This window comes from Pundamilia nyererei, unplaced genomic scaffold (assembly GCF_000239375.1).
Source record: "Pundamilia nyererei isolate P.nyererei 1_Seehausen unplaced genomic scaffold, PunNye1.0 scaffold00007, whole genome shotgun sequence".
Taxonomy (NCBI): domain Eukaryota; kingdom Metazoa; phylum Chordata; class Actinopteri; order Cichliformes; family Cichlidae; genus Pundamilia; species Pundamilia nyererei.
The window spans coordinates 2,822,464-2,834,442 of NW_005187408.1; the positions used below are offsets into that span (position 1 = coordinate 2,822,464).

Below are 11,979 nucleotides of genomic sequence, written 5' to 3' on the forward strand. Positions count from 1 at the left end.
CACACACACACACACACACACACACCATGAAAGCCTTTAAAATGTGGCTATCTACTATCCAAACTTCGTTAAGTCAGTGAATAAAATAGAATAGAAAGGAACCTATGACATTGAAGAGACTTTTCTCCAACCATAATATCCTGATGCACTTTAGACCCAGCAACAACATCAGAAAAATTGGATAATCTCAGGGACAAAAGACCCAAACATGAGCTAAGCAATGCTGCACAGTCCAGTGAGGAGTATCCAGTGGCCAGCTGAGGAGACGAGTGAAGCACTTGAACAGCAACACCAAAGCAAGGCTGCAGGACCCGATCGCATTAGTCTTAGAGTCCTGCAGCATTGGGTGTCACTATTTCCAATGTCTCCTGGATTGCTGACTATCTGTCAGAGTGGCCTCAGTTTGTACAGCAGGGGGAGTGAGGAAGTTATTCAGGAAATGAATCATACCTGTCTCTATCAAACTGTACAATAACTCGCATGAGCACCCCTGTGAGGCATTAGATTCCACACGCACGGTCTGTTATTAAACCATCTTGCAGCTGGTTCCTAGATTGAATGCGCATTTAAAATGTATTAATCCGATTTGCACCTGTCTCTTGCACAATCTGTTTTGTTTTTACTCTTCTTTAACTTAATTTTTTTTTTATCACTGTTGATTATATATTTATATCTTGCACAGTATAATGCCATCACTAAGAGCCTGTGGCATTTTTATTTCAACTATGATGATAGTGTAGTGTAACACAAATAATTTCCCTCGTAGGATCAATAAATTACCTACTTACCTCACAAATAAGCCAAGCTTGGGACCATGTGACCCTTGCAAGTCATGTGCTGATAGGGTGGGTCAACAACTCAGGACCCCCCAACAAGGTGACAACCCCACTAGATGTTTCACACCTGGGATTCCATTTTAGATCAGAGGCTGAACATCTTTAAGAATCAAATATAGAAGTCTATCTGCCTTCAACTCAAGCTCATAAGACGACCGTGACCTGGATGACTGAGAACCTACATAAACATGCTCCATATGAAAAATGAAAAACAGATGCACAAAGTAATAAATTCTTTTCAAGTGATATCACTTGAGACCTTATGTTGGAAAACGAAACACAGGCTTAGTATGATGCGAATTCCCTGGAACTCTGCAGCTTTCCTTTTAACACCCAAGCAGACGTGAGGAGGTGACTTCCAGCATTCCTGATTATGCTGAACAGATTTCCAGGATTTTCAATCCTACATTGATGGGAAACTTCGACGTAGAACTTGTCATCTACCAATCGGAAGGTCTGTGGGCAAGCTACTGAGTCCAGAGTTGCTCCCAATGCATCCATCAGAGTGTGAGTGTGTGAACGAGTGTTAGATTGCAGTGATGTGGGCATGACTGGGTGAATGAACCACGTAGTAAAAAGTGCTTTAAGTTCTCAGAAAAAAAAAAGTATAATGCTTTGAGCTTTTTAGAAAAACATTTATTGTTATTTTCACGTTAATTGTGTAGAGGCATGTACTTCATTCACAAAATAGGAACAGTAAAATTAATCAGACAAGAAAAATATATGCTGTCTTCTGTTTTCTTACATTATCAATATATATATATATATACATACATTGTAAAATAGGACATTGTAACAAAAAAGAATCCAGAATGTAGCAAAAAGCAAGTTATGATGGCTACATCTGCACTGCACCATGAACACAGATGTAACGTGTTGTCAGTCTAAAAACAAAAAAGAAAAGAAAAGCTGATATTAGACTGAGGTTTTCAGATCCTTCTTTCATTGTCAAAGGAGTTTTTATGGCTTTATTTATAGAGTTGAAATGACACAGCTAGCTATAGTTAAAAAACAAACAAAAACAGTGACTTTTATAACACCATAAACCCCGTTATCATGGTAAAACATCTTTACAGAAGTTAGGCGCCATGCTTTTGAGCATTAATCAGGTATCATCTCATCGCTGCACAGAAGCTTCTGTCCGAGACCACAATATTACAAAAGAACACTCACTTAAGCATTACAAAACACACACACACACGCACAGGCGCACTTTAGTCTCAAGGACAAACAGCCCAGAGAGAATACAGGCATTTTTAAAACAATAGGACAAGTCCACACTTTTAGAATCAGTGGCTGTAAATGATAAGTGGAATTAGCAGAGCTCCTTATACACGATACAAAAATGTCTTCTTATTTTTAAAGTTTAATTTCTTGAAATTTTTGAGTGCGATTTTTAGAAAAGATCTACATATAATCAGAACATAACCTTGGCTTGGATCATGATCTTAGAAATGAATTTAACCTGCTACCTTTTTTTGTTTGTTTTAATTCAACCACAGTGTCATTATACAATAGTGAATATTCTCCAATAACTGCTCTGCAAAAAGAGTTATTATAAATATACTTGGGCTCAAAAGGTCAAAGATGATTGGAGGATTCAAAAAGTAAACAAGAAGTTTAAAGATCAGGCTGTTTTGTTGTCGTTGTTTTTTTAAAACACTCATACCTTTACTGTCCCGTCTGTGATACATTCAGCACATGTTACGATAACACTACCACGCTGTACATGATAGAAACAGCTGTAAACTTGTACACCACCAGTGTCTGGTTGGATATATTCAGCAGGAGGCTTTTCCAGCAACACTCCGGGATGTGATCAGAGGTGTGAGGAATGGCAGACATCAGGAATTTGCTGCATCGCCTTACAATGCTGCACTTAAACAATAACATTTCTTGGAAAAGGAACTCACTCCTGAACAATTGTTATTTGGTCATGCTGACAAATGTGAGCAACACTGTCTTCTGGGTATTAAATACACTTTCCTTACAGATTTCCGCAGACCCCGTGAGTAAATTCCCAGATGTTACACACTGACACGGCACAGGAATTAAACAAGCTCACGCTCAAGATCACAACAATGAGCCGATTCCAAAATACAGACATCCACACATGTCTACAGCAACAAGGTGAGCAGAGGCTGTAGCTCTATCAGAGGGGTTCAATTCACTTTCAAATTAAATCCAGATGAGTTATTACAGGAATTTAATGCATATTAAAGGATATTAAGAAAGCGATTTAACCTGAAAGTGAAGCGAGCCCCGAGGAAGTGATGTAGTGATATCAAAAACACACACGCACACACACACACAAGAAAAGACATTTAGCTGAATGAGTGGACAAACAGGACTCTTGTCTCCACCTGCTGGCCAGCACTGGTATTGCACGGACATCATGACCCTCAGCAGGTCGGAGCGACAAATGTACAAAATATTGCGCCACGACTACTGTTGAATTCAATTTGGTTATGATGAGATTGACCAGTGAGGTTAGGATAAAGCTAATATGCTGTAAACACTTCAGGTTCGGAGGTCAGAGCTCCTGACAGGCCAGCCCTTATTTGGCAGAGTGTTGGTGTTCTTTGTAAAGGTTGAAGCACTGAGTTGTAGAAAAACAGGCTGTGCACATTGCGGGCTAAGAATCATGGATCAGCCTCTTAAAGAACAAATAGTGAGCGAGCTTCATCTCCAAAGTTAAACCGTCCAGTCAAAGCAGCAGGTTTTGTTTTTTTTCCTTTGACACAAGCGGGCCATAAAAAAACACATATAAAGCTGATTCTTTTAGTCTGTTAGTAGGAAAGAAGAAAACTTACTGCCACTTCAACTGTTACACACAATCTCTCTCTTTCTCACACAGACACACACACAATACATTATATTAAAAAAAGGAGAAAAAAAATCAAATGATCGACCAACATCCATAACACCTTTTTTTTTTTTTACTTTTTTTTGTTTAAAAAAACAAAAAAAAAAAAGCAGCACTTTTTTCTTTGATGGATAATCTACAAAGTGCAAATGCGCCATCTTGTGCTCTGATGGTCTTAAAAAAACAAAAACAAAAAAGTCTACCCAAAACCTGGTTAGAGTTTTTCTTGTTGTGCACGGATTCACCGTGTGGTGGAGTCTTCTGTAAGATAGTCCAGGTTTGTTGAGAAGCATCCATCTCAAGAGGTGTCAATCATTGTTACGCGTATACTCGTTAAAAAATGAGACAACATGAGACTCAAGGGTAAATCGATGCATCTCCACATCGTGTACTGCCTCTCTAAAAAACCAAAAAAAGCTGTTCCAGGCTCTCCTCACTGCAGCTTTGTATCTCCAAGTCTTGGTGGACCTGGGAAGCTTTCAGCAGTAGCACTGATTCACTTTAATGCAGTCCTCGTCAATAAATACTTCAATTGTGAGAGGTTAAAAATTTTTTTTAAAAAGCAACAGAAATATGAATACAGTATACTGTTAGTATGTGTGTGTATGTTTATGCGCATAACTGCAAACAACCTTGTCTCATGTCTTACGAAGAGAGGTGTGAGATGCGTTCACGACACTGCATGTGGAAATGCTAATGCCACGGAATACATGACTGTGATAATGACTGCATTTCCATAGTTACTGTGAATGGATTTAAATGGGCATCTGCTGGCAGACTGCTGAGAAACTGAACTCTAGCTTTGCTTAAGGCATCGAAGTAGATGACTGAGGTGCTTCTCCTGTGGCAGGAAAGAACAAAAAGAAAAAGAATTATATATACATACATATATTTATTACTTACACAAAGCAGTTCTATCTGGAAAAGTCAGACTGACCATTAAGCCAGAGCTACAGACTCGCTGAGAGGTGGCTGACTGCAATTACCTGGTTAGGACTCGCTCTCCATTGAGATTGTAATGGTTTCGCTTTCAGCTGTGAAGACAAGCAGAACAGAATACGTGATAGAATTTACATCAACAGCTCAGCCTTTCTATGTAATAATAACACCCCTGCTGGGACTCACCTGATTTGAGGGTGTCATTTGCCAGATGGTCTCCGATGTTATTAGCATGCTGCTCGTTGCTCAGGAGGCGATTCTGAGACTCGCTGAGTGGACTCACGGTGATGTCAGCAGCGCTGGAAAAATTAGCTGCCATTAGCACCATTTTTCTCAAAATAAAAGCCCTATCAGAAGCTTCTACTATTGCACCGGGATTTAGCACCTTTTACTGGGCTCTGACTGCAGTGTCACTGTGGCCTGCTCCACGTCGGTGTTGACCAGTCGGGTGGGGAACGTCAGACCATCTCCCTGGCTGCAGTAAGCAAGCAGAGAATCTAAAGATTAAGAGCTGTCAACTGATTAGAAAAAACCCCAAAAACCGTGAAGCTGAACTTCCTCAGGAGCTGCTGCAGCCACAGACTGTATATAAAAGATGGACACACCATAATGTTACAAACTGTTCTGCAGACTGCTGTTTTAAAGGCTCGACTTTAGCATCTGGCACTTGTACTTTATAAACCCGATGCAACAAGTGATAGGTGGAGCCTGCTTTATTTTATTTTCGTACTCTAATGTGAAAGTATTTAATACAAAAAAACATTATTTTGTATTAAATATGGATTGAAATTAGCACGTGTAGCCATAATTTAATCTGGAAAACACTTAGACATTTTGTTACAGACTTCTATTAAAAAACAAAAAAAAAACAACAACAAGCAAATTGAGTTGCTGCCCCCTGCTGCCCATTACAAAGAATGCAGGTTTAAGACACTCTAGATTCACTTTTCGAACTTCAGTATTTAAACAATTATACCAGATTCTTCAGGTTTTTTTTATTTAACACAGAAATCCTGGTCTTCCTGGTTCTGTTGTGCATCTTTTCCGTTAGTACCTACTCAGATCGACTCACCACGACTCAGACTGGTTTTTCCATTACAATCAAGTACCACTAAATGTGTGTTGTTGTCATAGCAACGTGGCCGAGGGTCCTGTGACTTAATTAGTATGCAACAACTTTGCCAGGTTTCAAAAATGTCGGTTTCAGTTTTTGGTAACAATACACTCATGACTCATCTTTTGACGCCATTGACCAGCCAATCGGTGGCATCCAGTCTGACAACGTCACACTTTAGTACCTGCTCTGTTTGTTTAGAACCTCGGCTGAGCAGGTACTATTTTAGTACCTGGTACTATGACCTAATGGAAAACTCTGAAAATCGGGGCACACTGTGGTGAGTCGATCTGATTAAGTACTAATGGGAAAGGGGCTTTAGATCTCCTCTGTCTGAAAGGTACTCCTGGATATTTCCCTTATTTCTCAAGCGGTCGGCACGGCAGATGGAAGTACACATGATTTGGCACACACTTTACACTGGATACCCTTTCTGATGCAACTCATTTATCTGGGCTTGGGATCTGCGCTAGGAATCCACTAGCTTGTTAGCTTCAGAGGCTTGGGTTTTGTTTCCTCCCGGGAATCTTTTGTGTGTACGGCAAACCACAACACTCCCTTTAATGTCTGTCTCTCTCTCTGTGAAAGTTTTTCTCTCTCTCTTTTTTTTTTTTTTACCTTGTGAAGACGGGCAGCAGCCAGTACTTCTTCTGGTCACCAAAGACCTGAGCAATATTCTTTCGGAAACCCAGAGAGAAACCATTTTTATCAGAGCCTGTCCTAAAGACTGGTGCTCTGAATGCCTCTGCAGGGTAAGAGGAAAATGAAAAGAGAAGAGGCAGACAGAAGGGAAAGAGAACTGTTAGACAAACACTAAAGGAGGGGAACAAAAACTCCAACCCTAGCAACAAAGTTATTCCAGTGATAATGATGACAAAAAAATGACATTCAACTTGACAAACTGTTAGAATATTTGAAATCACTGCTAGATATTAAATACAAGGAAAACGATACCTATTGTCGACCTGTTCTTCCCTACAAGCCAAAGGTGGTAGCTGAAGAGGGACAAAATACTGATGCAGAACATGGCGGCCACAAAAAAAAGAAACAAGACGTGGAATTTGGCAGGCGTGTCTGTCAGCTCATTCTAGGGGGAGAGACGGGAGAAGAGGAGAGTCAGGCAGCCATCAATAACAAATTCACATCGGAGATATTTCTGGAAATGCAAGAGCAATGACAGAGAGCTGATATAAACAAAAAGAAAAAAAAAGGCAGAGAAATGACTTTTAAAAAAGTCTCATGTGAGCCACTTCACTTGCATGCACATCACGAAAACAACAACGGTGAGGACGGTGGGGGAGGCATCGGAGGATGGCTGTGTTACCTTTGGGCAGTTTTCTGCCGATTTCCTGCGGCAAAGCTTTAGTACAAACAGAAACAAGAGTGGTTAGCAACACCAGGAGAGAACAGACGGGAGGGGGGAGCACTTAGAAATCAGGAGGCAAATAGAAGTCAAGGCCAAGTTGGGTGGAAAAGTGGGGAGCTGCAGGGAAGGTGAATGAAAGAGAGTGGGTTGAAAGAAAACTGTGCCCGGACTGGCAAGAAACAAAGGGATAAAAGAGGAAGAGATGAGAGAAAATTGAAGTGAAACAGCTACGAGAGAGAGAGAGAAAGGAGGTGTTTGCGGGCACATGAGTGGTGTGACTGATGGCTCCGATAGTGGAAAGGGAGGCAGAAAAAGAGAAAAGATCCGAGAACAATGAGCCAGTGTGCGAGAACTGGGGATAAAAGAAAGGGGAAACAGAGGGGTAGGGCGGGGGCCGGTCAGAGGGTGAAGGGTGAGAGAGGACAGAGAAAACAGAGGAGCGGCACAGCGGAGCACAGGAGAGGTCAGCGCCATGCACAGCCAACTCAAGAGATGCTCATCCTGGCTACGACGTGCCACCCGATTCTGCATCTGTGTCACACATTCACTCCATGCTGTGGGGCGAGTGGGCATAGCGTGTCGGTGCGTCGTTACTCACTGTCCAGAATTTAATGAAATACTGCAGGACGGTGGCTGCAATGAACAAACAGTACACCAGCGAGTAGGCCAGGAAGAGGATGAAAAACTTGTAGTTGGAGAATCCCACACAGTTGTTCACCCTGCAGACACACAAACACCACATTTGGATGCAGTTTCTTTTCCAGTGCAGAAACCTTATCAAAGTTTGCAAAAGGTGGAGGCTACTGGTGAGGTAGCACCAAACAAATGGCATTATCAAGCAGTTTCTGAAAAGGTGTAGCAACGTGTCGTAATTTAAGGTATGTTAGTTATAAAGCGTGAGAACAAAGTAAAATGAACTTCTGTCTAGAAAGCACTTTATTCTTGGTTAACTAACTCAATGCACCAACAGGATGTGGCTCTTACATACCAGGGACAGTGATGATCCATCTTTAGCACACACCTGCCAAAAAATAATAATAAAAACAAAAGATTAACTTTAAAAAACTGAAGAGTAAGAGAAAAATTTTAAGGAAAGAAGAAGATTCCCTTACATGTCACATGCTGAGCAGTGATGACATCTGTCTGGCTTGATAACTTGACAGCGGTCGCAGTAGCGGATCGCTGCAATAAATTAGCACAACAATCATCATGATAACTCAATTCCAAACAGAACAGATTCATTCTCATTTACATTCAGTGACACAGACGTACCGCCAGCGCCTGTGCGGGTGTACAGAGGGAGGCTGCTGGCAGCTCTCCACAGGATCTCTTGCTGGGACTCTGGCCTCTCCTCCTTCTCATAGCGTTCCTTTTCAGCCTTGGGGAGGCAAAACTGGAGGGAAGGGAGCAAAATACCTTTTTTAAGCTGCCATTTACTGCAGCAGGGGATTACACACAGGCAGACAGAGCAGGCTTGTTTTGTTTTGGAGGATTGGATTAGTGTTATACCTCTTTGGAAGGGTTAGCAGGCTTGGTGAAGATGGTCTTCCAGTAAGACCACACAAACATGACGAATGAGAGGTGGAAGAAGATCAGGTAGACAACTGGAGGGGGGAAACTGAGCATCAGGATCAAGGACATACGCACTGATATGTGGGTTATATAAGGAAATGCCACTGTAACGCAAAACATGGCCTAAGAGCAAAAAAAAAAAAACCTACGCTGTTAATTAATTAGAGAGGAAAGCTAATAGTTTATGCTGGATGAGGAGGAGCTGCTGGGCTACAATCAGGCCAACCTCAGCACTTTGAGAGGAAACACAATTTCTGTGCCAGCCTTTTCTTTAAAAAGCCAAGTCTACAGAGTACTTTTCCAGAAACTTAAGTAAGATTATGCCAATAAAAAACTCTTAGCTCAGTAAAATTCCATTCACGATTTATTAAACAAACATTGTTTGATGTCCTGGGACACTTACTCTGCTCTCCTATGCTGGGGATGGTGACTGCAAAGAGAAAACATAGACAATATATGTCAGATATTATATATACTGATAAACTTTTATACATTATGGTGGAAACAACCATATCATTTATCCACACTGTATTCACTTCTACAAAGCATGCTTTTCAAAATACTGATACTGTACATGAGTAACGAATTAATTAAAGGGTTGGCATGTTTTACAGTTATCCATATCAGAAATTAATTAACTACAGTCCCCTGCCCCCTTAATTAAGAAAAAAAGTTTTCCCCTATGCATGTAACCAGTTCCCATATTTACGCCAACATATCTGATAAAAATCAAAAGAAAACCAGTAGAAACTTTTACCTAGTGGTTTATCTAATAATAAATAAATAAAGCCTAAAAATGGGGCGGGAAGAAAAATAAATAAATACATAGTCACACCTCAGGAGCACAGCAGCCATGCAATCTTTTCTATTGCCCCATTAATCTCCTACACAATGTCAAGACAATTTAATTAGTCCACCTTGCTGTTGTTAAGTGTACCTTTTTTCCACTTCCAAATAGTTAACAAAGATTAAGTATTAGGAGCTGACTAATAAAAATACACGTTGAATTTTTCACAGCTGAATTACAGCACTTAGACATAACCTTACATGAATTTATGTATATTTTTTTTTGGGGGGGGGGGAGACAATCCGCAACTATTGCCTTAAGCCAGTTTAATTAAAAGACACATGTTGTGTGGTATTTATATGTCAGCCAGTCAAATACCGTTTATTTCTCCATCCACACTCATTTAATTTCACATAAAACCACAGAGACGAGACGGGTAGCTTTAACATAAAAAAGACAGCACAGTGCTAGTTTTTCTTTGACTAAAACCGTCCTCTTTTGAATATATGGCAACCCAGGCGATGGCAACCAACAGAAAATTAGCTGGATCTAGATTTGGACGGGTTTGCCAACACCTTTGTTGGGCTGCAGTTCATTTACTTCCTGCTGGCCAGCAGCCGCCGCTGTGTTTGTGTGTGTTGTCAGGAAATATGGTTAGCACCGGCTTTTAAAGGCCTTGAAAGAAGCGACAGACGACGGCGAGGTCTCTACTTACATATACAAAGCTCCACCACGTAAGCGTAGTACGACCAGCAGACGACGAGCGCGATAAAAATCACAGGTATCCATGCTAAGCCCCGTTGACAGCATCTCAGTACGTGTGTGGGCGCCATCTTTCCCCCTCTACTGTGGAGAAGGGAGTGTCGACGGGTGACGTCACGATAACAAAAATGTGAAACAGGGAGGTGAGCCGAGCGATGATATACGACCAGGAAACCAAGTATAGTGCTTCAGTATAAAACATAAAATACAACAAAGGCACCAAGCCCAGCTAGGTTATCACAGTTGTATAACATGTAGCCTAAATCGATATATTTCCTGCTGTCTACGTGTCCAAATGTATCTCTGTATAAAGAATTATGGATTTAAAATAATATAGAAAAATAAACCTTAAGATGAATATGTTGGCAATAATAAAGCGGTTTAATTGTAATTATACTATTTATTTACCCGTAATTCTTAAAAAAAAACACTAAATACTCGACATACTTTTTAAAAAACATTAAATCTTTTAATCGTTTAATCGCACTTTGCTTCATAACACTAACACATTTCTGATCCATTGGTGTGTTTTTTTTTTCAAATGCATTTTGAAATAAAAAGCAGTGAGTTTTATTTAGGTTGGATTTTACTAAGTTTTTCGTAAGTTTTTTTTTTTAAGTTGGCATTGTACTTTGAACTTCCTTGAATACGCCATATTGCTCACAGCCGGACAGAAACACAAAGTGAAACACGGGAATAAACCTGCTTTAAGTATATAGAAACGCCATAACCAGAAGCGAAAATGACTTCCGTGGAAATGGACTTGGGGAAATATTTAGCTCGCATCGGGTTTACGGGCCCCGCGGAGCCCAGCCTGGAGGTGATGCGGACGTTGCACACCTGCCACCTCCTGTCGGTGCCGTTTGAGGACCTCACGGTGCACAGCGGGGGTCGAGTCCAGCTCGACCTCCCCCTTCTGTACGACAAGATCGTGAACCATCGCCGAGGAGGCTTCTGCTATGAGAACAACAGCCTCTTTCGCTGGCTGCTGACCGAACTGGGCTTCCAGGTGACTATACTCTCAGGCCAGGTGAAGAACAGGTTCACGGGTTGCTACGGGCCACCTTTCGACCATTTCATCCTACTGGTTGAACTTGAGGGCCGGCGATGGCTTTGTGACGTCGGGTTCGGGGTTCCCGGTTTCAGTGTCCCGCTGTCACTGGACACTGAAGACCCCCAGGAGCAGAGCCACCGAGTGTACCGGATCAGGAAGGACCTGGAGATGCACTTTGTGGAGTGGCAAGAGGAAGAAAACAGAGGAGTAGATGGAGACTGGAAAGAGATCTACAAGTTCACCCTTAAACGTCGGAGTAAGGAGGACTTCACTGAGATGTGCCAATACCACCAGACCTCCCCCAGCTCCATCTTCTTCTGCAAGTCCCTCTGCACTGTTCTGAGACCTGGCGGGAGGCTCACCTATATAGGCCACAGATTGATCACCACCACATTCCCAACAGAAGAGAACAGGCATGTGGTGGAAACCATCACAGAACTTAAAGATGAAGAGATTCCTGGTGTTCTAAAGGAAAAGTTTGGAATTGCACTTAATTCCACGCTCATAGCAAAGGATGAGAAAATCACACCACCTCTAATCACATATTAAACATACGCACAGTTATATGGGATAAATTCATACCTCTTATGGCTCCATAACAACAAAATGTATGAATACTCTAAGATTAGGGCCAATGGCTTTTGTTTTTAAATCCATCTAATCACTGAGGTCTGAGCAAAGCA

At 41.4% G+C, this 11,979-nt stretch overlaps 2 protein-coding genes across 3 annotated transcripts; one reads left to right on the plus strand and one right to left on the minus strand.

The window, feature by feature from the left end:
• Positions 1-3,786: 3,786 nt before the first annotated feature.
• On the minus strand, positions 3,787-10,355 carry zdhhc20b (zDHHC palmitoyltransferase 20b). Of its 2 annotated transcripts, XM_005722532.1 has the most exons (14): positions 10,196-10,355; positions 9,097-9,123; positions 8,631-8,725; positions 8,394-8,514; positions 8,234-8,303; positions 8,110-8,142; positions 7,720-7,840; positions 7,080-7,115; positions 6,710-6,842; positions 6,374-6,500; positions 5,027-5,116; positions 4,828-4,940; positions 4,689-4,736; positions 3,787-4,543 (listed from the first exon to the last, which is right to left on the minus strand). In XM_005722532.1, exons 1-13 carry the CDS (start codon positions 10,311-10,313, stop codon positions 4,693-4,695), a joined length of 1,128 nt encoding a protein of 375 aa, XP_005722589.1. In that variant the 5' UTR covers positions 10,314-10,355; the 3' UTR covers positions 3,787-4,543; positions 4,689-4,692. The 2 variants fall into 2 exon arrangements, with proteins under 2 accessions (XP_005722589.1, XP_013770706.1); XM_013915252.1 differs by lacking the exon at positions 7,080-7,115.
• Positions 10,356-10,885: 530 nt separating this feature from the next.
• On the plus strand, positions 10,886-11,966 carry LOC102209693 (arylamine N-acetyltransferase, pineal gland isozyme NAT-10-like). Its single transcript, XM_005722534.1, has one exon. It carries the CDS (start codon positions 10,985-10,987, stop codon positions 11,843-11,845), a length of 861 nt encoding a protein of 286 aa, XP_005722591.1. The 5' UTR covers positions 10,886-10,984; the 3' UTR covers positions 11,846-11,966.
• The last annotated feature ends 13 nt before the right edge of the window (positions 11,967-11,979 follow it).

Bases quoted from the DNA above. Each gene is read 5' to 3' on its own strand.
- zdhhc20b (XM_005722532.1), bottom strand. From the start codon at position 10,313: ATGGCGCCCACACACGTACTGAGATGCTGTCAACGGGGCTTAGCATGG. The intron at 8,726-9,096 runs GTAAGTGTCCCA...TCCCCCCTCCAG, and splicing joins CCCCAGCATAGGAGAGCAGA to TTGTCTACCTGATCTTCTTC. The intron at 4,737-4,827 runs GTGAGTCCCAGC...TTGTCTTCACAG, and splicing joins AAATGACACCCTCAAATCAG to CTGAAAGCGAAACCATTACA.
- LOC102209693 (XM_005722534.1), top strand. From the start codon at position 10,985: ATGACTTCCGTGGAAATGGACTTGGGGAAATATTTAGCTCGCATCGGG.